Consider the following 27,718-nt stretch of genomic DNA (forward strand, 5'->3'; position numbering starts at 1 on the left):
CAGAAGATCAGCTTAGTATACATTAAGTATGGATTTCAACAGTCTGCTCCCACACAGAAACATAAAGTGAAAAATAATAGATGATTTTTTTTAAATGATGATGAAATCAGAGCAGACCTATTGTCATGTTTAATCCCAGTGAGAGTCAAGTTGGGAATTGATAATTTCTTTTTTTTTTTTACAGAGGATCAGCTTAGTATGCATTAAGTAAGGATTTCAACAGTTTGCACCCCCATAGAAACACAAAGTGAAATATATTGTTTGAGTACTCGTTATAGCATTAAATCTCAATGTACAGCACATTAAGGATAGAGATCCTACATGAGGAGTAAGTGCACAGTGACTCCTGTTGTTGACTTTACCAATTGACACTCCTGTCTATGGCATCAGTAATCTCCCTATGCTCCAGTCATGAGTTTCCAAGGCTATGGAAGCCCTCTGAGTTCTCCGACTCTTATCTTGTTTAGACAAGGTCATAGTCAAAGTGGAGGTTCTCTCCTCCCTTCAGAGAAAGGTACCTCCTTCTTTGATGACCTGTTCTTTCCACTGGGATCTCACTTGCAGAGATCTTTTGCCAGAGTGTCTTGGCTTTCCATGCCTGAAATACTCTCATGAGCTCTTCAGCCAGCTCCAAATGCCTTTAGGGCTGATTCTGAGGCCAGAGTGCTATTTAGGACATCTGCCATTCTATGAGTCTGCTGAGTATCTCACTTCCCATGTTGGATCACTCTCCCCTTTATTTACTCCATCAGTTAGCGTTAGCAGGTACTAGACTTGTCTATGTGCTCCCTTTGACTCCCAGTCCCTTCACCATGACCAACTGTGAACTGAAACTGATCACCTGGAACAGTAAGATGGCATTGGTACATGCCACCTCGATGGGATTGAATTGGAATCCCCTGGTATGCTTCCAACTCCACCACTTGGGGCAAGTCAGCCTGAGCATGTCCCAAATTATACATCTCTTCCCTCTCCCATTCCCACCACCATGTTCAACAGGGATCACATTTCAGTTAATTTTCAACACTTAAGAATAGAAAGTCTTTCTAAAACAATGAAAAAAAGATATCCTTTCTTCTATTAAAATTCAACTAGTGTCTACACGTTCATGCAGAGTTCTTGCTAAGGCTTGTTAATAAACTCAAATGATAATAGCATTTCTGCAGAATGCATTTTTCCACAAACTATGTATACTTCAGTAAATATTTAAATCTCTTTTTCATATACAACTAGAAGAAAAATTATGTGAGACAAATTTTAAATATTTTTAAACTTGTTTCAAAAATATAGATATTACATTTTAATCATATACTTTTCCTTAGCATACAGTAACTAGTCAAAAGTAACTGATTTTCTGAAACAACAAAGTATTGAAATACATTGAGACACAAACATTATGCATATCTAAGACAAGGACAAACTTTTTGTGTGATTCTTTGCTCCCTGATCTGAAAAACTGATGAACGTCCTAGAATACATGAGAGAAAAGGAACAATCTGTTGAATCTATGACTGTTACTCATATCACTGATCTAAACTGATTTCCAGCCAAACTGTCTAGAAAGCACTACTCTCTCTTTCTCTTATTTCCTGTCTTACAAAACCTCCTGTAAAAAAACAAGCAACATTTTTTGGCTAGGAAAATAATAGTTGCCACACAGGTCAGCAAAAACACAACCACATCCAGGGAGTAGTACTGGAACCAGGTGAGGTCATGAGCTGCAACCCTAAGGTGTCTGGCTCCCTTGTGGCGCATGACAAATTCAATCCAGAAGACTGCTCGATCCAGGGGCTTCAGGGGCTGATCGTGGTGAATCCTTGATAACTTCATGGCATTCTCTTTATAACTGAGGGTTGAATACATAGACATCAATTTAGGGACTTTAAGACCACAGAACACCTAAAATTATGTTGCATGGCCTTATAAATATATAACACAATTTTATAGTAAATTATACTTTATAGATATCACCAAATACACAGATGGAAGTTTATTTTCCTTTGATACTTATAGATATGGTGGCCCATAGACTGAAATGTGATAGATGTTCAGTATTGTAAACCACATTTGGAGGAGAGCAGAAAATAATTTAACATTCAGAGGTAAGAAAGTAGCATATGTAGTTTGAGAAGGTGGATGCTTGGATCTCATTTCCAAGAGTGGTTTATGATCAATATAGTAAAAGGATACAGGATTGGGAGGCTGCTTGTGGTAAAGGGATCCCTTCTCCTAATAAAGTTTGGCCTATGGCTGTTAGGGTTCTCAGTGGGCTAATCCTCAATGGGACCAGAGAGTGGTTTCAGTCTGTGATCTCTGTGGTCCTAATGTTTCAGTCTTTTGAATCCTATAAGCAAGAAACAATGTCTGGAAGTGAACAGTTGTTAGACTATTCTGCAAGGTATAAAAGGATATAAGTACCAGTGGTGATACGTACATGGCATTTGCAATGCAGTATACATTTTACTCACTCAAGAAACAAAAGCCTAGGCCAGGGTATTGGTTTGGGATTTTGGATGTCTGAACTACAAAAAGGCTATCCTTGGATGAGATGAGATAAAGCTTTATTTTCCCGTGCTCGAATGTTATCATACTTTAAGGAGAATGTAGCAACACTGAGTTACAGGAGGTAGTGAAGTAACATACAGTAAGTTCTAAAGAAGAGATTATGAGCTGGGTGTATTATTGAAAGCCAAGGTGATATTTGCTTTTAATTAAAAAAGCAGGCTTTCATTAATATTCAAGAATGTAAAGAAAATGTAGCTCTAGATATATTTCAGGAAAAAAAGAAACAACAAAAGTAATGAACACATAAACAAAAGACTGATAAATTAATAAAAATGAATATTTTCAGAAGTTGAGATACTGTAGTAAAACATTACTAGCATCATTAGGTCCTTGTAATTATAAAACTAATACTAACCAACATTATTCAAAAATGTAATCGTAATACAACCGACAGAAATTACAGGCCAGTGTTTAAGAGATGGGTAGGGAATTGAAATGTGACATCAGAGTGAAAAGTCATTTTATAGTGAACAAATTGAAAACCTTTTTAAAGGTAATTATTGTAATCTTTAATCTCTTAATGTTTAGGTTTTTCTTAAATTTACATGTAGCCTTTAGTAAGTGATTTATCTGATATTAATAAAATAGTTACCAAAACCTGGAAACTCTTTTCAATTTGCATTTCATTCTACTGTTTTCTTTCTCACTAAATAGAAGAGTATATTTTTAAATTAAAAAAAATTATCCAATTTTAGTGGAATTAGTACTATATATTTCTTTTCTATTTTTAATTAGGAAAAGGAAATATATGAAGTAATGATTTTCTTTCTTCTTTAAAAAAGATTTTTATTTATTTATTTAACAGATAGAGTTACAGACAGTGAGAGAGAGAAAGACAGAGAAAAAGGTCTTCCTTTTCTTGGTTCACTCCCCAAATGGTTGCAACAGCCAAAGCTATGACAATCCGAAACCAGGAGCCAGGTCTTCCTCCTGGTCTCCCATGTGGGTGTAGGGGCCCAAGCACTTGGGCCATCCTCCACTGCCTTCCCAGGCCACAGCAGAGAGCTGGACTGGAAGAGGAGCAACCAGGACTAGAACCGGTGCCCATATGGGATGCTAGCGCCACAGTGGAGGATTAACTTAGTGCGCCACGGTGCCGGCCCCTGAAGTAATGGTTTTCTACTGATAAGTTAATTTATAGACATGTGGCAAGAGTTTACTGATTTCTTAATATTTTTATTTTCTTATTTTCTAAATTCTGTAAAATAACAATGCATATAATTTTCTGTACAGTAACAGTAAGTATTTTCATAAAAATAAAAGCTGTGTCTCTTTAACAGGAACTTGCACTTTTGAAAGATGTTTAAGTGTTTCTTTGAGGTTATCATTTGCTGCCCATTAACAATAGGTGACTTGGCCAGTGTTAAATCCTCGGCCTGCAGCACTGGCATTCCATATGGGTGCTGGTTTGAGTCCCGGCTGCTCCACTTCCAATCCAGCTCTCTGCTATGGCCTGGGAAAGCAGTAGAAGATGGCCCAAGTCCTTGGGCCCCTGCATCCACATGGGAGACCTGGAAGAAACTCCTGGCTCCTGGCTCCGGATCAGTTCATCTCTGGGCATTGCTGTCATTTAAAGAGTGAACCAGTGGATGGGAGACCTCTCTCTTTGGCTCTACCTCTCTCTGTAACTTTGTCTTTCAAAAATTAAAATAAATCTTCAAAAAAAAAAAAAGACAATAGGTGATTTGAAATGCCTCTATAGAATTTTGGAAGTATAAGCAACATGTTAACAGCTATTTCAGACTAATGCTTTTAGAAATTGAGTGAAACATTTTTCTCCTTTGAATGAGTCAAAAGCCCCTCAGGACAGAAGCAGTCTATACTCACGAAGGATTATTAATAACGTCCTTCAATGCTTTAAGCAAACTTGAAGTTGTCATAATTCTCAAGTCCACATCAACCGCTGCCCCTTTGGCCTTAACACGAGCAATATTATCAGGTTGATCACCAAACAAGGGAATTCCCACCATGGGAACCCCGTGGTAAATCGCTTCATAGAGACCATTTGTTCCACCATGAGTGATAAAAGCTCTGGTTTTGGGGTGACCTAAGAGGAAACAATAATATATTAATATTTTAAATTGTGAGAATCTCAAATAAAGAAAACACATGACACTTATATAAAATATTGATTCAATTAGGAAACATCTCCCATACAATTCATGAGACCACATGAAAATTATTGTATGCTTCAAAGATATTATCAGGTAGTTTACCCAGGTGAAGTAGCAGTGGGTTGTTCCAGAAATCAACTCATTCTATCAAATTCTGAGAAAAGTTTAGACTGAGTTTAAATGATGGAATGAAGTTGCCAGGTGGACAAACTGATGGGATGAGTAATACATGAACAAAAAGAAATGTAGAGATGTAAAATCTGAACTCTTATGTGGCTGGGAAAAGGAGGCAAGTTGTGCAGTTTCAATGGGAGAAGGTTAGTGTATCAGACTACAGAGACTGACTAGGTCAACTTCATGAAATGCTCTGCTTGAGAGAATTGGATTTTGCATTTTATAGGAGTATGGGACTATCCATAATATTAGAAACACTGAATGAAACCATTGGAATTTTGTTTCCAAAAAGTTATAGTGAGGAAGATGGAATAGATGTGGCAGAAAATGGGCATGAAGAACCATGAAGCAACTGTAGGCGTCCTTGTGTGTTTAGTGAGAGCCTGCCCGATAAGTCTACTCACTTTACATCTGAGCAGAGACTGAATGACCAACAGAATTTTCACACTCAGGTTTATCTTAGAGCTTCACGAGGTGTTCCATTAGGCCATAGAAACATGAAGACATTAAGCTTTCATGTTTTCTTTTTTGAATAGAAATTTTTGGATTTATTTCTTAATGAATAAGCATTCAAATAATCTCACATTCAGCTCTGCTTAGTTTTGTTCTTACCAAGAAGATCATTCTGTGGAATCCATTCAAAGAGCCTGGTATTGGGTCCTAATGTAGCTGGTTTCTTTCCTGTGTATCTCCACAGAACCTGTTAAGATAAAGGAACTTACTGTGTTAGAACATTTTAGAAGATTCTCTGAATCACATCTCATCAGGACGAGGCAATTAGAAGTTCAATGCCTCCACATTCTGATTAGAATTTTCCCACTTTGGAATATTTGCCAAGATCCATTGAAAATCACTAGACTTGTCTGCTGGACCTCAGTCACTCATAATCTGCCCTGAAAAAAAACACACACTACCTTTTTTGATTCTGTTTATTGCCATGAACAGGTAGAAGCCGGTATCCCTGCTTTGTTGTTCCTCTTAGGTTTCAGTTTTAACTACCGAGTATGATGGTAGCTTCATTTATATACAACCACACTTCAGGAATTTGCCATGCATTCCTAGTTTTATGGGAGTTCTATTTATCATGCAAGAGTGATGAATCTTGACCAATGTGTTTTCTGTTTAATTTTAAATGATTGTATGGATTTTCTTTATCTATGAGAGTAAAGTATTTAATTAATTGACTTTCTTAGGGTAACTGCCTTTGCATTTATAGGATGCATCTCATTTTGTCATGGTGAATAATCTTTCAATACGTTGTTATAACTTATGCACTAGTATCTTGTTCAGGATATTTTTCATGTATGTTTATTAATCTTTAGTATTTTGAGTAATATCCTTTTCTGACTTTTATATTAGGTAATTATGACCTCCTAGAAAATGTTATGAAAGTCTCAGTCTATTTTTTTGGGAGACATTGAGGATTAGTGTTCGTTCTTTAAATGTTTAGTTGTACTCACTAATGAAGCTAACCAGAACTTTTGTTTTTCATCCTGATTTTTTAAAAAATATTTGTCTATTTATTTGGAAAGCTGAATAACCGAATTGCAGAGGCACAGAGAGAGAAAGGTTTTCCATCTGCTAGTTCACTCCCCAGATGGCTGATCCAGGAGCTTCTTCTGTGTCTCCCCGTCGGTACAGGAACCCAAACACTTAGACCAACTTCCACTGCTTTTCCAGGCCGTAGCAGAGAGCTGGATTGGTAGCGTAGCAGCTGGGATTCGAAACAGTGCCCATATAGGATGCAAGCACTGCAGGCGGCAGCTTTACCCACTATGCCACCGTGCCGGCCCCTCAGATGCTTTGCATCTCATTGGGATTACCCTCCCTTAGTTTTCTTGCATTCATATATTCACATACTTTATAAAATTCAGAACTTTCAGGGGCTGGTATTGTTAATCCATTGATTGAAATAAGGGCATCTCATATCAGGGTGGCCACTTGAATCCTGGCTGCTCAACTTTCTATCCATTTTCTCCGTAATGTGCCAGGAAGGAAGCAAAAGTTGATCCAAGAAGTTGGGTCTAGGCCGGCCAGCCTCCTGGGAGCCCTGGAGCTCTTGTTTCCTAGTTTCAGCTTGATAAGCTCTACCTGTTGTGGCAATTTTGGGGAATGAACTGTCAGATGGAAATGCTCTCTCTCCCTCTGCCTTTCAAATAAATGAAATAAGTCATTTGAAACTATTCTGGTTTTTCAAAGCTATTGTTTCTTCAAACACTCTTCATGTCCTTTTGATTATTTTCTTGCCTTCTGCGGTTCTCATAATTCATATTAGTTCACTTCATGGTATCCCACAGCCCATAGGTTCTGTTCATTTTCTTCCTCTTTCTCTGACTCAGTAATTTCAATAACCCTTTCTTCAAGTTGGATGATTCTTTTAACTGCCTATATTTCCTTTAGAAACACTTAGATGAATTTTTCATTTCAGTTATTAGAATTTTCAGCTCCAGATTTTTTTTGTTTTGTCTTGAAAGTTTTTTCACTTTGTTTATATTATTGTTTTATTCATACATTATTTTCCTGTCTTTCTCAATATATACCATTTGTTCCTTGGCCATTTCAAAAACATTTGTATTTAAGTCTTTGTGTGGTAAATAATTTAATGACTGCTATCAGTTTAGCTTTTATGTTTGAATGCATTACAATTTATGTTTCTTTTCTTTTTTTTTTTTTTTTTTGACAGGCAGAGTTAGACAGTGAGAGAGACAGAGAGAAAGGTCTTCCTTTTTCCGTTGGTTTACCCCCCAAGTGGCCGCTACAGCCAGTGCGTTGCGGGCAGTGCACTGTGCCAATCCGAAGCCAGGAGCCAGGTGCTTCCACCTGGTCTCCCATGCGGGTGCAGGGCCCAAGGATCTGGGCCATCCTCCACTGCACTCCCGGGCCACAGCAGAGAGCTGAACTGGAAGAGGAGCAACTGAGACAGCATTCGGTGCCCCAACGGGAACTAGAACCCAGGTGCCAGTGCTGCAGGTGGAGGATTAGCCTAGTGAGCCACGGCCCCGGCCTACACTTTATATTTCTTTACATACTTCATCGTTATTGTTGACAAACAGACATTTACTATCGTTATGTACTGCATCTGGAAATATTATTTTTTCCCATTCTTGAGATTTGATATTTTTAAATTATGCGTTTCTTTCAAGGATTGGCCTGAGGCAAAAGATTAGAATCTTTTCAGATGTTTTCTGAATCTATGTCTTCCTCTGAGACTAAACATGAATTTCTAAATAAAACTTTTATGTAGTATATTTTGAATGTTCTAATATGTTAATATCTGTGCTGTAAAAAGAGAAAAAAGGGTTAAATGGGCATGTTTGTTAATGTAAACAGGAAGCCACTTCAGCTGGTGAGAGTTGGAATAATTATGGCCAATGTTCATTCTCATTCTTGGTTGAGGGTCGAAACTAGCAATCAGAAAACAAAATTCCAGTATTTGGAGGAAAAGGTTCAGTTCCCTTAACTCCATCCACCATACTGCATCATTGACATGGGCTTGTGTTTGCCTTACAGGTGGGTGATGGAGAATTTCTAATTGCTACTGTGATGAGGTTACACTGACCATAATGAATTATGCAGGGGTTTCACAGAAAGGCGGAAGCATTCAAATAGATTCCAGAATTCCCTAACAGCTAAAGATGATTTCCACCAGTATAATTATATAGCTGTTAAAACTGATTCTTGGTAGTTCTTAGTCTATCATATTGCCTGATGTCACTCCTAAGTATTAACTTTTAAATCAATTAAAATTAAATCTTTTTTGAAGTTTCCTTCACATTAAATATGTAAATTTTTGAAAGTAATTTGGTTGTAGATAAAAACATTATAATGAGTGTTTGAAGCTTAAATCTGCCTGCAACTATTGGTTTGAACTAAAATAAAAAGAGAAAATGTCCCTGGTGATTTCAGAAAAACATCAATTAATGAATTGGGTTACCTTAAGAAAAAAGGGATGCTTTGAATAGACATAAAATTTAATCTCATAAATGTTTTACTGTAATACTGAGGAGTTAATTAAATTTAAATAGAAGAATCATTATTTCATAATACCCCAGGAATCTAAGGTGCCAGTTCTAAACTCCAGCAGGGCCAAGCTTAAAATCCATTAGCTAGGAGTAGATGTTTGTTGCAGGTGTTAGGATGAAAAATTGAGATGCATTTCGGGAATGAACTGGCAGATGGAAGATCCCTCTCTCTCTCTCTCTCACAATATGTGTGTGTGTTTGTGTGTGTGTGTGTGTGTGTGTGTGTGTCTGACTTTCAAGTAAAATGAAAACAAATAAAAACATCAAATATTAGCAAATCGAGTATCATGGAATCCTGCACATTGAGCCCACACTTTTGAATACCTGTTCTTGTGTTCTCTGTCATTTTAGTGGTAACTTTTATGTTTGCTTCAAATGTAAAAACAATCAACAATCAAGAACAACCAAATAACCTAAGACTACAGGGGAACCTTAAAAATCAGGAATATGGTTAGAAAATGCTATAGATATAATGTGAGAAGGATCAGTGAGATAGATAACTCACGAGCTAGAGTCCACATCTCCCCCCTCCCCACCTCAACTGCCACGTAATCCTATCAACCTTACCTTGGACGTAGGGGGAATTCTATGTAATCTCTTCCCTTTTGGAAGCTCATAAGGAGTTAGGTAAAGTGGAGGGGCTCTCTCTATTTCTCTCTCTTCCCTGTGGACCCAGAGAAGTAGGGTATGGAAGTCCCTCTTTACTCTTCCTGGCCCATTCTCCCTAGATAAAGCCCTCATAGGCCTGTGTGTTCTTCTCATTCTGTAAATAAACCTTATCATGCTGCATGTTGTGTTTGTGCCTGTACTTAGAATTCTTCTCTAAGTAAAAGACAAAGACCTAAAACAGGAGTTTGGGCCTGACTAGCCCACAATAGATAGAAAGAATATTATGTTTATTATTTTTTAGAATACTCTGAAATACATTTTCTTTAGTTAACACCCAGTTTAAAGCAAGATAGCAGTTAAATATTGTTGGGTACTCTCTTCTGATATTTAATACTTTTTTCTTTAAATTTCAGTCCAGTTGGTACTAATGATTGCAATAAATGTTGCTACATTTGTAAGTTACACTTTTATAAAGCCCTTTGGATTTAAATTAGCAATTTTTTAAAATAAATAAAATTATCAAACCTTCTGTGGAATCTGGGCAAGAGCTGATGCAATCAGATTCGACCTTTCTTCTGTGAGGTTTTGGATCATCGAACCCAGAGTAAATACTACTACTCCATCATTTCCAGAGCTTTGTACAAACTCTTCCAATTCCTGTAAAGAAATCAGTGTTCTTAATATGAAAATTTAGTGCCAAAAAAATTGCATAGCCTCAAATGTTTCTCAGTTTCTGGATTATTAGATAACTCTGAGTTCAAATGCGTTCAACCATCTGATCATTGAGAGTGTATATGATTAACGTACATCACTAATATTTGACAAATTAAAATGATCAAAGTCTACACTTGATCTTGGCCAAAAGGCAGAGAAGTGATATGATCAAAGTCTAGGATTTCCTTATCACATGCTGTAGATACTACTGAGATGCGTGTGTCTGTTTTTATAAATTATTATTTTTTTTTTTTGATAGGCAGAGTGGACAGTGAGGGAGAGAGAGAGACAGAGAGAAAGGTCTTCCTTTTGCCGTTGATTCTCCCTCCAATGGCCGCCGCGGCCAGCGCGCTGCGGCCTGCGCATCACGTTGATCCGAAGCCAGGAGCCAGGTACTTTTCCTGATCTCCCAAGCGGGTGCAGGGCCCAAGCACTTGGGCCATCCTCCACTGCACTCCCTGGCCACAGCAGAGAGCTGGCCTGGAAGAGGGGCAACCGGGACAGAATCCGGCGCCCTGACCAGGACTAGAACCCGGTGTGCCAGCGCTGCAAGGCGGAGGATTAGTCTATTGAGCCACAGCACCGGCTTGTTTTTATAAATTATTGATGGCTATTATTTCCTACCATTCTGAACCCTTTACATATCATTCAACTTAAGTATCATGAGAATCTCCAGAGAAATATCCAAGTTCAAAGATAAGAAAGTTATCTCAGGTTAAAGCAGTTTCTCCAAGGCAACATTGTAATCAGTGGCAGAGCCACATTTTCATGATAATCGTGTTGATTATAAAGACAATGACCATATTTGCTACTCTCCACTACCTTTCAATTTCCTCTTCCCAGTGACTCAGATGAAGAACTTTGATTCCTTCATGCTAAATGGTTCTAGTTTGTTACTTCATATTTGGTTTTGTACGCTAAGATCATCAACAACTTTCAAGATGAATCACAGTGTACTAATCTGCTAATGGTGTCCTTTTTTGTTTCCTAAATAATTTATTTCAGTTGCATTTGTATTTTAAACTGCCATGATCACATTGAAGAAATAGGTACCCATGTAACTAACTAACCAAATCATAACATAAACTATCTGTATTCTAAGGATGACAATGCAATCATGGAAGCATATGACACTGCATTCAAAATGAAGATAGTAATATTTAATCATATTTAAGGAAAAAAAAGGATTTCCACCTTTTGTTTATGTACTAAACAAGCTATGTTAACCAAATAAGACAAAGGAAACCTGTGAGGTTTGAAAGCAGAAGACAGTATATTGTGTATGTGTGAAAGCATTGGACAAACTAAAATAATCAATATACAATTATTAGAAAAAATAAAAACTACATAAGCTTGGTCCAATTCATAACCACTATAAATAATAATATTCATGAATGACAGTTATAACTAAACTGACTTGAATATTTAATAAATTATGAACCAGTATTCACTATGGCAATTAAGATATGAACTATATTAAAGTCACAATATATTCACTTTTATCAAAAAATGCATAATCTAATACATATCACAGAAGAAAATCCAAATAGAAAGCAGCAATAAGATGTATATATGTGTGTCTGCATATGTGTGTGTTGTATGTGTATATGCTGAGAAATATTTATTTTAAGTTATTGCATCATGTGATATAGAAGTTAAATGGCAAAGCTATTCAAGATGAGCTCTCAGGCTGGAGACTCCAGGAAGGGAGATGCTGAAGTTCAAGTCTGAAGTATCTGCTGACAGGTTTCCCTGTTGTAGAAAGTCAGTCTTTTTTTTTTTTTTTTTTTTTTTCAGCCTCCAACTGATTGAATGTGAACACTAAGAAAAGCAATGCATTTTATTCAAGGTGAACTTTTCAGTATTAACATCCTAACATCCTCATAGAATTATCCCATATTATATCTGATTATAAATCTGAACACCATGGCCTAGTCGAGTTGACATAATCAACCACCACACTTGTTTGTGGATGGATGGGCTCCATATATACAGATATGACTCACATTAATTTAGTTTACAAGTGATATCACCAAAAGGATAGATTAAAAGCAAATGGCCAGGGCTAGCGCTGTGGAGTGTGGGCCTGCCAACGAGGCACCAGTTTGTGTTTCAGCTGCTGCACTTCAGATCCAGCTCCCTGTTAAAGCACTTGGGAAATCAGCAGAAAATGACCGAAGTCCTTGGGCCCTGTACCCACATGGGAGATCTGGAAGAAGTTCCTGGCTCCTGGGTTCAGATAGGCACAGCTCAGGCAGTTGGGGCCCTTTGGAAAGTGAGCCAGTAGATTGTAGATCTCTCTCTCTCTTTCTCTCTCACTCACTCTTCATTTAAAATATATAAATAAATCTTATTTTTTAAATGGGCCTCATGCTTTACTGCAGAAAACCAAAGGCAACTATAGAAAAATTGACACCAGCAGTATCCCAGAACTTAAAACAGAAGCCATAGTAATCCCTTGAGCAGCAGAGCTGAGAATGGAGTGTACAAAAACACAACAGGAAAATGTCTATTGTTGGACACTAGAGGAGAGGTTCCAAGATGGTGGAATAGGGAGGGAGCTTGCTGATAGTCCAGGAAAAGATAGTTTAATAAAAGTGGAGATAGTGTACTCTCAAGGAAGAGTTAGGGAAAAAATGGCAGAGGAAACTCTTCCGGAATTAGAGGGACATGGTAGATCTACGTGGAGGGCACAGGCGCCCACAGCTTGGGACCCAGCTGCCGAGAATCACTATGCCAGTGCTGGAAAGAGAGGTGAGACAAAACCACAGTAGCCCAAGACCCTGGGAGAAAAGTGGCAATAAGAGCCTAGAGGGAATGAGGCTTGAAACTTTGTGAGGAAAGTACACCAGCCTAACTAGAGGAGAGCAAAAATAAAAAGGACGGTACAGGTACGATTCTCTCTCCACTCACCTTACAAAGGCATGTGAGCCAATAGAGCAGGTGCCATTTTGGATATATGTAACAGCTGTGCCAGCTCGGGGCTGCGTCTGCCCTCAGCCAAGCAGAAAAATCTGACTATGGTGGGGAGTAATAACAGGAGACTAAGACCTGGTGAATGTGTGAAGCATATGAACCAGGACAGTGAAAAAAAAAAAAAAAAACAACTGAGGGTGTGTGGGAGAACTCATAGAGTGGCTGAGATTTTGAGTAGTCTCAGGGGAGATGCCACAATCTCAGGTGGCCCTGGCTACCCAGTGAGAGACATTGCAGGGGAATTTGAGCTTACACTGAGGACTGAAAAGATCCTTTGTGTGGTCCTTGGGACAGAGCAAATGAATATTATACCCATTGGGCTAGTGCTCAGGCACTGATCACCATCCAGGAGACGAACTCATCTGAGCAGAATGACTTCCCTTTTGAATAAAAGAAAAGAAAAGAAAAGAAAAAAGATAGAAGATTTACCACGCCAAATCTGGGTGTGTCACCTTAGGCACACCCTTAACCCTGAAGAACTGAATAGAGCTCTCTGGCCACACCCAACACACGTCTTTAGAGATTCACCAAAAGCAGACAGTTCACTTAATCTAGAATCATAGTATAATGAGAAAAGTCACCACAGAAAAAAAAAAAAAGAAAAAAAAAAAGGAAGAAGAAGAAGAAACCAAAGAATAGCTCCACAATGCCAAGCAACAAACTCAAAAACCGAGGAAACAAGAACAAGGAAGACAACATGACACTCCCAAAAGAACACAGCACTCTAATACAATTTTTGAAGATGATGAAATAGAAGAAATACAAGAAATGGAGCTCAAAAATGTATGATAAGAATATTTGGAAATAATCAAAAAAAGCATGAACTACTGAAATCCATGCAGGACAAGAAAATCTCTCTCATGAAAATGAAATCTTAAGGAGGAATCAAAATGAAATGAGGAATTTAGTAGAACATGAAATTGAGATACTGAAGAGAAATCAAAATGAAATGAAGAATTCAATAAAACAAATAAAAAGCATATTTGAGAGCTTTAAAAACAGAATCAATGAGGCAGAAGATAGAATATCAGACTTAGAAGACAGAGCACAGGAAAGTATACAGTCAAACCAAACAAAAGAAGAGGAAATTAGAAATCTAAAAAATATTGTTGGGAATCTACGGATACTATTAAAAAACCCAACATTTGGGTTCTAGGAGTTCCTGAAGGCATGGAGAGAGAGAAAGGATTAGAAGGCCTTTTTAGTGAGACACTAGCAGAAACTTCCTGGGTCTGGAGAAGGAAAGAGGCATCCAAGTACAGGAAGCACATAGAACCCCTAGTAACCATGACCAAAAGAGATCCTCACCATGACACATTGTGATTAAACTCAGGACAGTGAAACATAAAGATCCTAAAATGTGCAAGAGAGAAACATCAGATTACTCTCAGAGGATCTCCAATCAGACTCACAGCAGACTTCTCATCAGAAACACTACAGGCTAGGAGGAAATGGCGAGATATAGCCCAAGAACTATGAGAAAAAAAACAGCCATCTCAGAATATTATAACCTGTAAGGCTCTCATTTGTGAATGAAGGTGAAATAAAGACCTTTCATAACAAACAGAAATTGTAAGAATTTGTCACCACTCGTCCAGCCCTGCAAAAGATGCTTAAAGATGTGTTACACACAGAAATACAGAAATATGGTCATCAATATGAAAGAATTTAAAGGAAGAAAATCTCTCAATAAAAGATCACAGCAAGTTCAAAGTAACATCTAAGATCAATCCCATTCTCAATAGCCACAAAAACAAATATCTTGAAATAAACTTAACCAAAGTTGTCAAAGATCTCTATGTTGAGAATTACTCAATCTTAAAGAAAGAAATAGAAAAAGATAGCAAAAAATGGAAAAATCTTTCATGCTCATGGTATGGAAGAATTAATATCATCAATTTGTCCATTCTCCCAAAAGTAATTTATAGATTCAATGAGATACCAGTCAAAATACCAAAAAAATTCTTCTCAAATCTGGAAAAAATGATGCTGAAATTCATACAGAGGCACAGGAGACCTCAAATAGCTAAAGTAATCTTATACAACAAAAATAAAGCCAGAAGCATTACAATACCAGATTTCAAGACATACTACAGGCAGTTGTAATCAAAACAGCATGGTACTGGTACAGAAACAGAAAGATAGACTAATGGAACAGAATGGAAACACCATAAATCAATCCAAACATCTACAGCCAACTTATATTTGATCAAGGATCTAAAACCAATCCCTGGAGCCAGGACAGTCTGTTCAACAAATGGTGCTGGGAAAACTGGATTTCCATGTGCATAAGCATGAAGCAAGACCTCTACCTTACACCTTACACAAAAATCCAATCACTATGAATTAAAGATCTAAACCTATGACCTGACACCATCAAATATTAGAGAACAACAGAGAAACCATGCAAGATATAGGCACAGGTAAAGATTTCTTGGAAGAGATCCCAGAGGCACAGGCAGTCAAAGCCAGAATCAACAATTGGGATTATACCAAATTGAGAAGTTTCTTTACTGCAAGAGAAACAGTCAGGAAAGTGAAGAGGCAACCAACAGAATGGGAAAAAAATATTTGCAAATTATGCAACAGATAAAGGATTAATAACCAGAATCTACAAAGAGATTAAGAAACTCCACCACAACAAAACAAACAACCCACTTAAGAGATGGGCCAAGGACCTAAATAAACACTATACAAAAGAGGAAATCCAAACAGCCAACAGACACATGAAAAAATGTTCAGGATCACTAGCCATTAGGGAACTGTAAATCAAAACCACAGTGAGGTTTCATCTCACCCAGGTTAGAATGGCTTACATACAGAAATCAACTAACAACAGTTGCTGGAGAGGATATGGGGAAAAAGGGACACTAACCCACTGTTGGTGGGAATGCAAACTGGTAAAGCCACTATGGAATACCCTTTGGAGATTCCTTGTCATTCAAGAATAGCATGAAAATGACAAAGAAATAGAAATCCCATTCAAGGAATTGAAATTGGAAAAGTTTCTGCACCTGGAGAAATATATAAATGATTACTTATTGATGAACAAAGATAAATTCAATCTAAACACCACTATCCCTCAACATAAGATGGGAAAATTCTAAAAGATAAACAAGTAAAGGATTCTGAAAATAGCCAGAAGAAAGTAAATATTTTATAAAAGTAGCTCAATATGCCTGGACGCAGACTATTCAGCAGAGACCTCAACGGCCAGGAGGTTCATATATTCAGAATATTGTATGCAGAAATTAATTTCCATGCCAAGGATATGGTTCTCAGCCAAGTTTATCTGAGATAAAAGAAGTGAAAAGACCTTCCCAGAAAAAAAAAAAAAATTGAGGGAATGCACTATCACAGATCTCTAACGCAAGAACTGCTGAAGAGTCTTCTCCAAACTAGAAGAAATGAATGTCAGCATGGATGGACAAAAATCTCTGAATTCATAAAATTCACTGGTAAATATAAGTATACAGCAATATTTAACATACTGTATTACAGAATCTATAGTTATGACCCCCCTATAAACTTAATTTGAATGCCAAAAGGTAAAAATATACAAAAGAAGATATTGAGAAATAAATACAACACACTTTCATGGGATAAGTAAAATAAAAATGGAAGTTGCAATATCAAAATTCAAAATGTGTGTATGTGTGAAAATGGAGCTAAGATGATGTTTTATTCTGTTCATTTCTTTTCTTTGTGATCAAAGTTGAGCTACTCATCACAATAACTTTCCAAGGCTATAGGGTTTTTCTAAAGCCTCATGGTAAACGTTAAACAGAAGCTTATTACAGATACAGTATCCCTAATGCAGCTATGGAGTTTGGTTGATAATGATGTGTAATTGTAGGTTCATTGATTGTGGCACATGTACCAAGATGGGGGATGGTACCTATGTGTATGGATGGGCAGGGAATAAATAGATCGTGGATCTGCAAATTTAGCTTACTTTTCATATGTATATAAATGACTATAAAAAGTAAAGTCGTATTGAAACAAATTAACAGTGTGTTAAGACCTGCCCTTGAAATTGGCTTCACATTCAATTTGACATTGCCTTGGTACCTCAATTTCAGCATACACAAACATGAACACATGACTTTTCAATCAACTTCTCTCCTCAACAAGTCCCTCGCTATAGTAAATTCCAACATTCTCTATGGACTTTACCACATAAAGATGCAAATAAAGGAAAGAACTCATACAAAGACAAAAGCAGAGATTCATTCTTTAACTACTCTTTTCTTCAACCTCCACCTCCATACAAATACCGAGACTTGCTCAACTTTTTATAAATATTTCTAAATCTCTCCATTCCTACTCAAACACACTACCACACTGTAGTTTAGATCTCTATGATCTCACACAAGAACTATAGCAAATATATCTTTAATTCCCTGTACTCAATCTTGTTTCTTTTCTAGCCTACAAGCTGTGTTGGGTCACTGCTTATACATTAGTCATTTATCTGGGATTTCCTTAATTTTGACATAAAAATACTTAGATTACTCACCTGCTTCTTTGCATTCTCTCCTACCTCTTCCATGATCTGTTCTGTCTGATTTCTTTCTTCTATGCAATCCAAACAGTTCATCATTCCTGACTTCTGAGAGATTTTTTTTGAAGGTTCATCATATGTCTATTTGATCTATTCTATTCACCTCTATTGACCATTCAGGACTAGGTTATGCTAAATAACCTACAATCTCGAAACCTCAATGGCTTAAAACAATAGTTTACTTCTCATGCCATACATACACCCATCGAGTGGCAGCTGATACAAAACGTTCTTTACCCTAAAACTCAGGCTGACAGAGAAGGCACTATCTGGAACAAAGTCCCTTGAATGCAGAGAACATTTTGGAATGTCTAGTCTTGGCCAGTACTTTATGGTTGTTGAAGACATACTTCAGTTCATTCACATGGGCAAGAGGTTATTTCAGGCCTTCACCATAACCAGGGCCCAAGAATTTCATCTATATCCAATATCTGACAGGTTCGATAAATATCACTGATGATATGATAAAATAATAAGATTGCCATGGTAGTGTAATCATCTAGGGGACAAACACCTATTAATTTCTATTAATTCCCCTTTTTATTTCAATGTGAGGATCAGATATTATAAATAATAAACTAGAGATAATTCCAGAAGAAAAATACCAGAACTCACTAAAATAAGCAAATCAAATTACCTCAGGCAGGGGCTTTGCAGGCTTGCAGTGTAGTCCTCCAACATATTCAAAATTAGGTAAAAAAGGGCGTGGAAATTCAAAATCCCAGTAACTTCGTATCAGCCACATTTCAGCTTTCCCCATAATCTCACATATTGTGGTACGTCTTCCTGAATAAAAACAGAGTAATAGAGGCAAGATAAATTTATAGGTAAAATGGGAAATATTTTACCATAATTGTCAAAGAAAATTTCTAGAGAACCAATACTGGGCCCACGTAACCCATGTGAAATCAATTGGCCTTCAAGAAACACACCAGTGAGATTATGAATAACCAAACAAAGGGTTAAGAAGTGTAGTACAGGGGTCAGGCATGTCTGGCCTGCAGGCCATATGAGGCCCGCGGAATCATTTGATCTAGCCCTGCCAAGGCAACCACAGGCAGGAACTGAAATTCAGTAAATACATATCAAGATGATTTTATTTTAAAATTTACTCATTTAATTGAAAAAGCAGAGTTGAAGAGGCCAGAGAGACAGAGAGAGATCTTCCACCTTCAGGTTCACTCCCCAATGGGCCCCAAAGGCCAGGCCTGGCCAGTCTGAAGCCAGGAACCTAGAACACTGTCTGAATCTCCCACATAGGTGGCAGAGGCCCAGGCACTTGGGCCATCTTTCTCTGCCTTCCCAGAAGTATTAACAGGAAGTTGGATCAGAAGTGGAGCAGCCCAGGGCTTGAAATAGTGCTACTGTGAGATACTGTGGCATCTCAGGTGGCAGCTTATCCCACTGTGCCACAATGCTAGCCCCTAGCAGGATAAATTTGACAATTTTGTGTGACTGGAAAATGAAGTTTTGAATATCCAAATGGCCCTTGACAAAACCCCTTCCTGCCACACTGAACCCAATACCCAGGGGTAGGATATGAACACAAGCCTGCTAATATACCCCTGGCTTGTACTCTCTGCCTATACTGTAGCATCTACCTGATTGCACCAAGTTTGAACTGAGCTCCATGCTCAGAATTGGCAAATATTTCCAGCAAGCAAAAAGGAACTCAGGCAGTCATCCTCAGATTACTGGTGGAGTACCTCCCCTATTAGAATTGCAATTTATCACAAACTTATTGCTTCAAAGCATTCTGGTAACTTTATGACTGTAATCTATCTCTTTTTCTGATATTTAGAATGCAGTTTCACAATTGATTACATCTTACCTGGTCTGGAAGTCTTTCAGTAGATTTTTTTTAACTTTTATTTAATGAATATAAATTTCCAAAGTACAGCTTATGGATTACAATTGCTTCCCCCCCATAACTTCCCTCCCACCCGCAACCCTCCCCTTTCCTGCTCCCTCTCCCCTTCCATTCACATCAAGATTCATTTTAGATTCTCTTTATATACAGAAGATCAGTTTAGCATACATTAAGTAAAGATTTCAACAGTTTGCACCCACATAGAAACACAAAGTGAAAAATACTGTTTGAGTACTAGTTATAGCATTAAGTCTCAATGTACAGCACATTAAGGACAGAGATCCTACATGAGGAGTAAGTGCACCCTGACTCCTGTTGTTGACTTAACAAATTGACACTCTTGTTAATGGCATCAGTAATCACCCTAGGCTCTTGTCATGAGTTGTCAAGGCTATGGAAGCCTTTTGAGTTCACTGACTCTGATCATATTTAGACAAGGTTGTAGTCAGAGTGGAAGTTCTCTCCTCCCTTCAGAGAAAGGTAGCTCCTTCTTTGATGACCTGTTCTTTCCACTGGGGTCTCACTCACAGAGATCTTTCATTTAGGTCATTTTTTCCCCCCAGAGTGTCTTGCCTTTCCATGCCTGAAATACTCTCATGGGCTTTTCAGCCGGATCCGAATGACTTAAGGGTTGATTCTGAGGCCAGAGTGCTGTTTAGGACATCTGCCATTCTATGAGTCTGCTGTGTATCTCGCTTCCCATGTTGGATCATTCTCTCCCTTTTTGATTCTATCAGCTAGTATTTGCAGACACTAGTCTTGTTTATGTGATCCCTTTGGCTCTTAGTCCTATCATTATGATCAATTGTGAACAGAAATTGATCACTTGGACTAGTGAGATGGCATTGGTACATGCCACCTTGATCGGACTGAATTGGAAAACTCCTGGTATGTTTCTAACTCTACCATTTGGGGAAGTCAGCTTGAGCATGTCCCAAATTGCACATCTCTTCCCTTTCTTATTTCCACTCTTATATTTACCAGCAGTCACTTTTCAGTTAAGTTTCAACACTTAAGAATAACTCTGTATTGATTACAGTATTCAACCAAAAGTATTAAGTAGAACAAACAAAAAAAATACTAAGAGGGATAACGTATTAAGTTGTTCATCAACAGTCAGGGCAAGGGCTGATCAAGTCACCGTTTCTCATAGTGTTCATTTCACTTTAACAGGTTTCCTTTTTGGTGCTCGGTTAGTTGTCACCGATCAGGGAAAACATATGATATTTGTCCCTTTGGGACTGGCTTATTTCATTCAGCATAATGTTTTCCAAATTCCTAACAGGGATCACTTTTCAGTTAAAATTTAAACACCTAAGAACAATTGTGTGTGACTTACCGAGTTCAATCAATAGTACTAGAACAAAAAAAAATACTAAAATAGATAAAGTATTACATTGTACATCAATAGTCAGGACAAGAGCTGATCAAGTCATTGTTTCTCATAGTGTCCATTTCACTTCAACAGGTTTCCCCTTTGGTGCTCAGTTAGTTATCGCCGATCAGGGAGAACATATGATATTTGTCCCTTTGGGACTGGCTTAGTTCACTCAGCATGATGTTTTCCAGATTCCTCCATCTTGTTGCAAATGACCAGGTTTCGTTGTTTTTGACTGCTGTATAGTATTCTATAGAGTACAAGTCCCATAATTTCTTTATCCAGTCTACTGTTGATGGGCATTTGGGTTGGTTCCAGGTCTTAGCTATTGTGAATTGAGCTGCAATAAACATTAAGGTGCAGACAGCTTTTTTGTTTGCCAATTTCATTTCCTTTGGGTAAAATCCAAAGAGTGGTATGGCTGGGTTGTATGGTAGGGTTATATTCAGGTTTCTGAAGAATCTTCAGACTGACTTCCATAGTGGCTTAACCAGTTTGTATTCCCACTAACAGTGGGTTAGTGTCCCTTTTTCCCCACATCCTCTCCAGCATCTATTGTGGTATATTTCTGAATGTGAGCCATTCTAACCGGGGTGAGGTGAAACCTGATTGTGGCGTGGAAAGGCAGAAAGGGCCTACAGGGATCAATAGATTTTTGAAAGTGATCATTTAGTTTACTATATACAATGAGAGTGCATGCACGTTTCACAGGCCTTTTTGTCTATTTCTCTCTTTTAGGGGGAAGAGGATGAAGGTGTAGTACTGTTCAATAATTTGGTTGTGAAATATTTGTTTTCTGATAAGTTTAGATAACAAACAATGAGAAAGAGGTAGCTTCCAGCTATAATGCCAATCAATGGAACATTAACAGAAAAGAATTCAAATTAGTATCTCTCTATTAATTTGTTCTTTAGTCAAGGACCAGAATTTCATCTCTGAATCCTATTCAGTTACCATGGTATAAGAACATGTACTCAAAGACTTTATGTCTTTCTGAAATGTGTATTCAGTTTCATAGATGTGAAGAAGCAATAATCATATGATCTTTCACAACATGGCTTTTGGAATAGTCACTTCAATGTTCTAGAAGTCCTAATCAGAAAATATGATGTGTTTTGAACTGTCCCAAAATACACACATAGAAGAGATCACACACAAATCTCAGCAATTTATGGGAATTAATACTGACAATAACAATGATATTCAAAATCCAGATTCATCCTCAATGCATTTCCCACTTTACTGCCTTCTTGGTGTCATATATGGTTGTCTTCTGATTCCCTTTGTGTGGTGCCTCATTTGTCTTTTCTATAGCCTCTTTCTTAGGTATAATTTACATAGCATACAATCCTTTCTTGTAAAGCACACACTTGAGAGATTTTTAGTATACTCACAAAAATGTGAGCCATGATTGCTTTTTTAACTGAAAGATTTCTTTATCCTCCAAATAACATTTTCCTTATCCCCATTTTGATGCTCCATTGGCAATCATTGCTCATTTCTTCCCATTCCCAGTCCATGACAAAAACGATCTACTTTCTCTCTCTATGGATTCGCCTCACCTGGATAATTTATTTAAGTAGAATCATTCAATTCGTGATCTTCTATGCAGACTTATGTTACCAGGAAGAGTATTTTAAAATCGTTTATAACATGCACCAACAACTTACTGCATTTTATTTCTGAATATTATTCCTTTGTAAGGATGTATCATGTTCTATTAATCCAATCATCTGTTAAACATTTGAGTGAGCTGGCGCTGTGGCTCACTAGGCTAATCCTCCGCCTTGCGGCGCTGGCACACCAGGTTCTAGTCCCAGTCAGGGCGCCGGATTCTGTCCCGGTTGCCCCTCTTCCAGGCCAGCTCTCTGCTGTGGCCAGGGAGTGCAGTGGAGGATGGCCCAAGTGCTTGGGCCCTGCACCCCATGGAAGACCAGGATAAGTACCTGGCTCCTGCCATCAGATCAGCGCGGTGCGCCGGCTACAGCGGCCATTGGAGGGTGAACCAACAGCAAAGGAAGACCTTTCTCTCTGTCTCTCTCTCTCACTGTCCACTGTGCCTGTCAAAAATAAAAAAAAATAAAAAATAAAAAAAAAACATTTGAGTGAATTTTTGTCATTGTTTGATACTATGAATAATGCTACTGTGAGTTCATATTTTGTGTGAAGGTATCTTTTCTTGACTATATACTAGAAGAAGAATTACTGAGCCACATGATTCTTTTTTCAGAAGAAGGTGTTTTTTATCCTATAACCTTTCACTCTTTAGATAAGAATCTGTATACTTAATACACCTAATGAAATGAAGATAGCATAACAGGTAGGAAATAATTAAAGTAATTGGTTTGGAAAAAGATATTATTAGAAAAAATGTCCTAAATTTGGAAATTAAATGAGACTACAAGAATGTCTTTTGATATCATGCCAGGGCTCTGTTTTCCATGAAGGATCTAGGAATTATTTAACTGACTTGGGAAAATGAATGCATTTTGCTATTTACTTTAAGTAAATAATTATAGTGAAATTAAATATAACTTGAATATTTCTCTGTCATCTCATAAATCATAATTTTTTGTTGCTTTTTAAGACATTAATGAATTTTGTGTCTAATCTAGGAATACTATCCTAACATCTTAATTTTTCACAAGAATGTTAATAAATACTTCTTCAGAATAATATTTGAACCAGATTTGCCATTTTACTGTGTTCTCCTGAATGATTTGAATACATCTCTAACATGATATATTTTATATTTGTGTAAGAATTATGACATATTTATAAAAATTTTAAAAATATACTCAGGTTATGTTATGTAACAAATTCTATATTCTGAACAACTAAATAGAAAATTTTAACTAGTAACATTTTCAAATTTATGAGAGAGGTAAAGAAATAGTTCCCTTTGATTTATCAAGTTAAATATTTCTCTTTTTTAATATGTATTTTATTTCTTTGAAAGGCAGAATTACAGAGAGAGAGAGAGAGAGAGAGAGAGAGAGATCTTCTATCATTTGGTTCAATTCCCAAATGGCTTCAAGGGTCAGGGCCAGGCTAGGCTGAAGCCAGGAACCTGGTTCTCCACCCTGCTCTCTAACATGGGTACTAGGGGCCCATGCTCTCAGGCCGTCTTCTGCTGCTTTCCCAGGTACATTCACAGAGAACTAGATACAGAGTAGAGCATCCAGGACTTGAACCAGTGCTCATATAGGATACTGGTGTCTCAGGCTGGGGCTTTACCTGCTGCGCTACAATGCTATCCCCATATTTTTCTTTCTCAGATGGTATTCCCAGAGAAAGCATTCTAGAATGAATAAGACAGATAGGTTCATTTCTTATCACTAGTAGATTATTGTAGAAAAGATTTCAAAGCTGAGTGTTAAATTGCTAGAATTTGAAGTAAGCAAACAAATTAGTACTAGCAAGAGACCATACACTGCTTGATTGATTACTCAGAAATTATCACCAGAATCAGATTAATCAGATTACAGTTATTTTATACCAGTTCTACCTTTTCCTGCTTATCCTTTAATCATAGAAAAATAATAGGTGCATTCATTTCTGTTGAAATTTTCTCAGCACTAATTTTACAAAAAGCCAGCAACTACTTCTGACACAGAAGGCCAGGAAAAGTCTAACAGAGACATGTTGTTCCTAAGTAGGTCATGTGCCTCATTGAATCAATCAGTGGCTTATATCTGTGTCATATTCCTCATTACAAAGCACTCATTCTGTTTATAGTTGATGAAGAAATAATATTTTATAGGAAACTTAGATTACAGATAATATTAAAAAGGAAAATGAATTCTGCTGAATAAAACAAGGAATCACAACTATAGTGGAAGATTTTAGTATTTTTTAAAATAAACTTAGTATTTAGTAATGATAGAGTATTAGAGATACTGTTAAAATAATACTAAGGAGAAAAGTCTGTTATCACTACTATTACTTGTGTTTGTGCTGGAAGAATTTGTCAATGGCGTAATCAACAACAGCAACAACAAACCTTAAAACCAAAAACAAAAAGCATGTAAGATAGACATGTGTGGGAAAAACATTATTTGTTGGCACTGTGATTTTTTTTTACCTTGTCAATATAATGGAAATCTTTTAACTTAAAGTTAGTGGAACTATTAAGATATTGTACTTAGATTTATAAATTCAAGAGTGAGGCACAAAAATATCAGCATGATTAGTTACCCCATAATAACTACAACAATATGTCAATAGCAGTGGCTATACACTATAAAGAATCATTCATCTCACTCCAGTTAGAATCTATATTATTATCTAAAAGTCCAAAAATAACAAATGCTGGTAAGATTGTGGAGAAAAGGGAGCCTTAATATATTGTTAATGGGAATGTAAATTAGAACCACTATGGAAAACAGCATCTAGATTCCTCAAAAAAACTAAAAATAGATCTACCATGTGGCCCATCAATTTCATTTCTGGGGATATATCCAGAGGAAAGTAAGTCAGCGTATGAGATGCCAACACTCCATTTACTGCAGTTCAATGCACAGTAGCAAAAATATGAAATCAACCTAGATGCCCATCACTGATGACTGGATAAACAAAATGTGGTATGTATTCATAAAGAGATATTACTCAGCCAGGAAGAAGATTGAAATCCTGACATTTATAAATAGAATGGATGAAACTGGATGATCATTTTGCTAAGTGAACTAAACAAAATAGGAATAAAAAATTCCATATATTCTCTTCCATATGTGTAAGTTAATATATAAAGGGAGTATAAAAATGGGCATGTCATATTATTTAGCATATTGATAGTTATAAATGTTGTCTTCACTGAATTATATACTCAGCATAGTATACCCTTCTTTCCTCATTTTGTATTCTTGTCTCAAATCCCACATTATATGATAGTAATACCCACCTTTTAAGAAAAGTAGTATATATATATATAATATTTACATATGAAATGAATATGGCAAAATGTTAAACATTATTAAATTGAAAAAATATATATGGATATCTAATAAATTTTAATAAAAAACAAAATAATAATAAAATAATTTGTTTTTGGTGGAACAGGCTGACCACAAGAACTTGGCTATTATACTGAAACCTTAATACCTTGGTTAGGTTTGGGTATTGTGGTGCAGCAGGTTAAGCCCTGGCTCAGGACAACTACTTCCCATATTGGAGTGTGTGGTTCAAGTTCTGGCTACTCAGTGCTTCCTAACCAGCTTCATGCTACTGTGCCTGAAAGGTAGCAGGTGATGGCCCAAGTACTCGGATCCCTGCCAACTATGTGGGAGACCTGCATGGACTTCCTGGCTCCCAGCTTGGACCTGGTCTAACTCTAGCTGTTTCAGGCACTTCAGGAGTCACTGAGCAGATAGAAGCTCTCTCTTCCCCCTCCCTCTCTCTCTCTTTCTTTTGCTCTCCTTTCCTCTATCTCTCTCTCTGTCCCTGTATCTCCCCACTCAGCCATTATTTCTAATAAATATATAAATCTTTTTACAAAACCAGTAGGTTTAAGTTTCATACATTAAGATAAATATTTCTGTTTAGCAAATGAAGTATGAATCTTTTTACAAGTGAATTCCTCTTACCTAAAACCTTGCTGTAATACTCATCCCATTCTGAAAGCATAAAATGTGAAAACATCATATCGTTCATTAGGTACAATAACCAATTTTTCAGTCTCTGTACAAAAGACATGTTGTCTGTCAGTCCTGATGTGCTCCCAGGAACGTATGAAGAAGGGGTGGGAAGCCCAGCACAGCTTCTCTCTATGATGTTTCCAATAGAAAACCGGAAAGAATATACAAATGGAATATTGAGGAGCTCGGCCACCAACTCTCCACAAAAGGCTAAAGGGTCAGCCAAACAGATGTCAAACTTAGCTGCCTTAAGCCTGTCCAGCAACTCCTTGTTTGTTATAGCACTGTCGCACACTCTTCTTAGGTTCTTTGAAAATTGCTTGCCCATTTCTACCATTTTTCCTAGCACCTTCCACCATGAAAGTGTTGGCAATTCAAAAGAAGACATGTAGAGAACTGTGTTGAGCTCTTCCATGAGGGTTTCTTTGGTTACCTGAAGCTGGAGAACTTCCACATTAAAGGGAATCTTGGTATGATCGAGCAGAAGACTCGGTGAAGGCACCAGCACAGTTATCTCATGGCCACGAAGCTGGAGTTCTTCCAGGATAACTTTTAAATTAATCCAGTGGCTAAAATCCATGGGCCAAACAAGTATTTTCCCAGTCCTTCCAGAGTCAACGAAACACAGGAGCAGTGTGAAAAGAACACAGAAGCCTTTCACAGCCTTCATGGCTAACGCTTGCTCTAACCAAATACACCCCCAGTGTAAATCAAGTGTGTGAAGCTGATGGTCCAAAGTCCTCTTGACTTTTCTCAATCATCTTATAGTGGACTGGGCTGAGCTTCAGAGAGTGTACTTTGTACTGTTGACTAAATGTACATGTAGCTGTTTTGGAGAAAGCATTTTGGGAAACCAATAGAGTGACTTTTAAAGAAAATGCAGCCAGAGTTTCAAATCTTCCTTTAGAGGAAAGAAGACAAAGGGATTTAATGAGAACACAAACCTAAAATAATTTGTAAATAATATTAGTTGAATTCATCACAATGGAATACATTTTTACTTAAGACAATTTTTTGTTTCATATTCTCTGATTTTATTTGAATGTTCATTTGAGAAAAACGGTCCCTCTAGCATTTTTCTTACTAAATACCACTGCAT

General features: G+C 37.3%; 1 protein-coding gene across 1 annotated transcript; it reads right to left on the reverse strand.

The window, feature by feature from the left end:
* Window positions 1–175: 175 nt before the first annotated feature.
* Window positions 176–27,289, reverse strand: UGT2C1 (UDP-glucuronosyltransferase). The gene is given in 6 exon segments (NM_001195805.1): window positions 176–1,846; window positions 4,393–4,612; window positions 5,466–5,553; window positions 10,010–10,141; window positions 18,376–18,524; window positions 26,569–27,289. Coding segments are annotated over 6 exon segments (1,590 nt in total). The 3' UTR covers window positions 176–1,566.
* Between the last annotated feature and the right edge of the window lie 429 nt (window positions 27,290–27,718).

The sequence above is a fragment of the Oryctolagus cuniculus genome, chromosome 8 (genome assembly GCF_964237555.1).
Source record: "Oryctolagus cuniculus chromosome 8, mOryCun1.1, whole genome shotgun sequence".
In the NCBI taxonomy this organism is placed as follows: Eukaryota; Metazoa; Chordata; class Mammalia; order Lagomorpha; family Leporidae; genus Oryctolagus; species Oryctolagus cuniculus.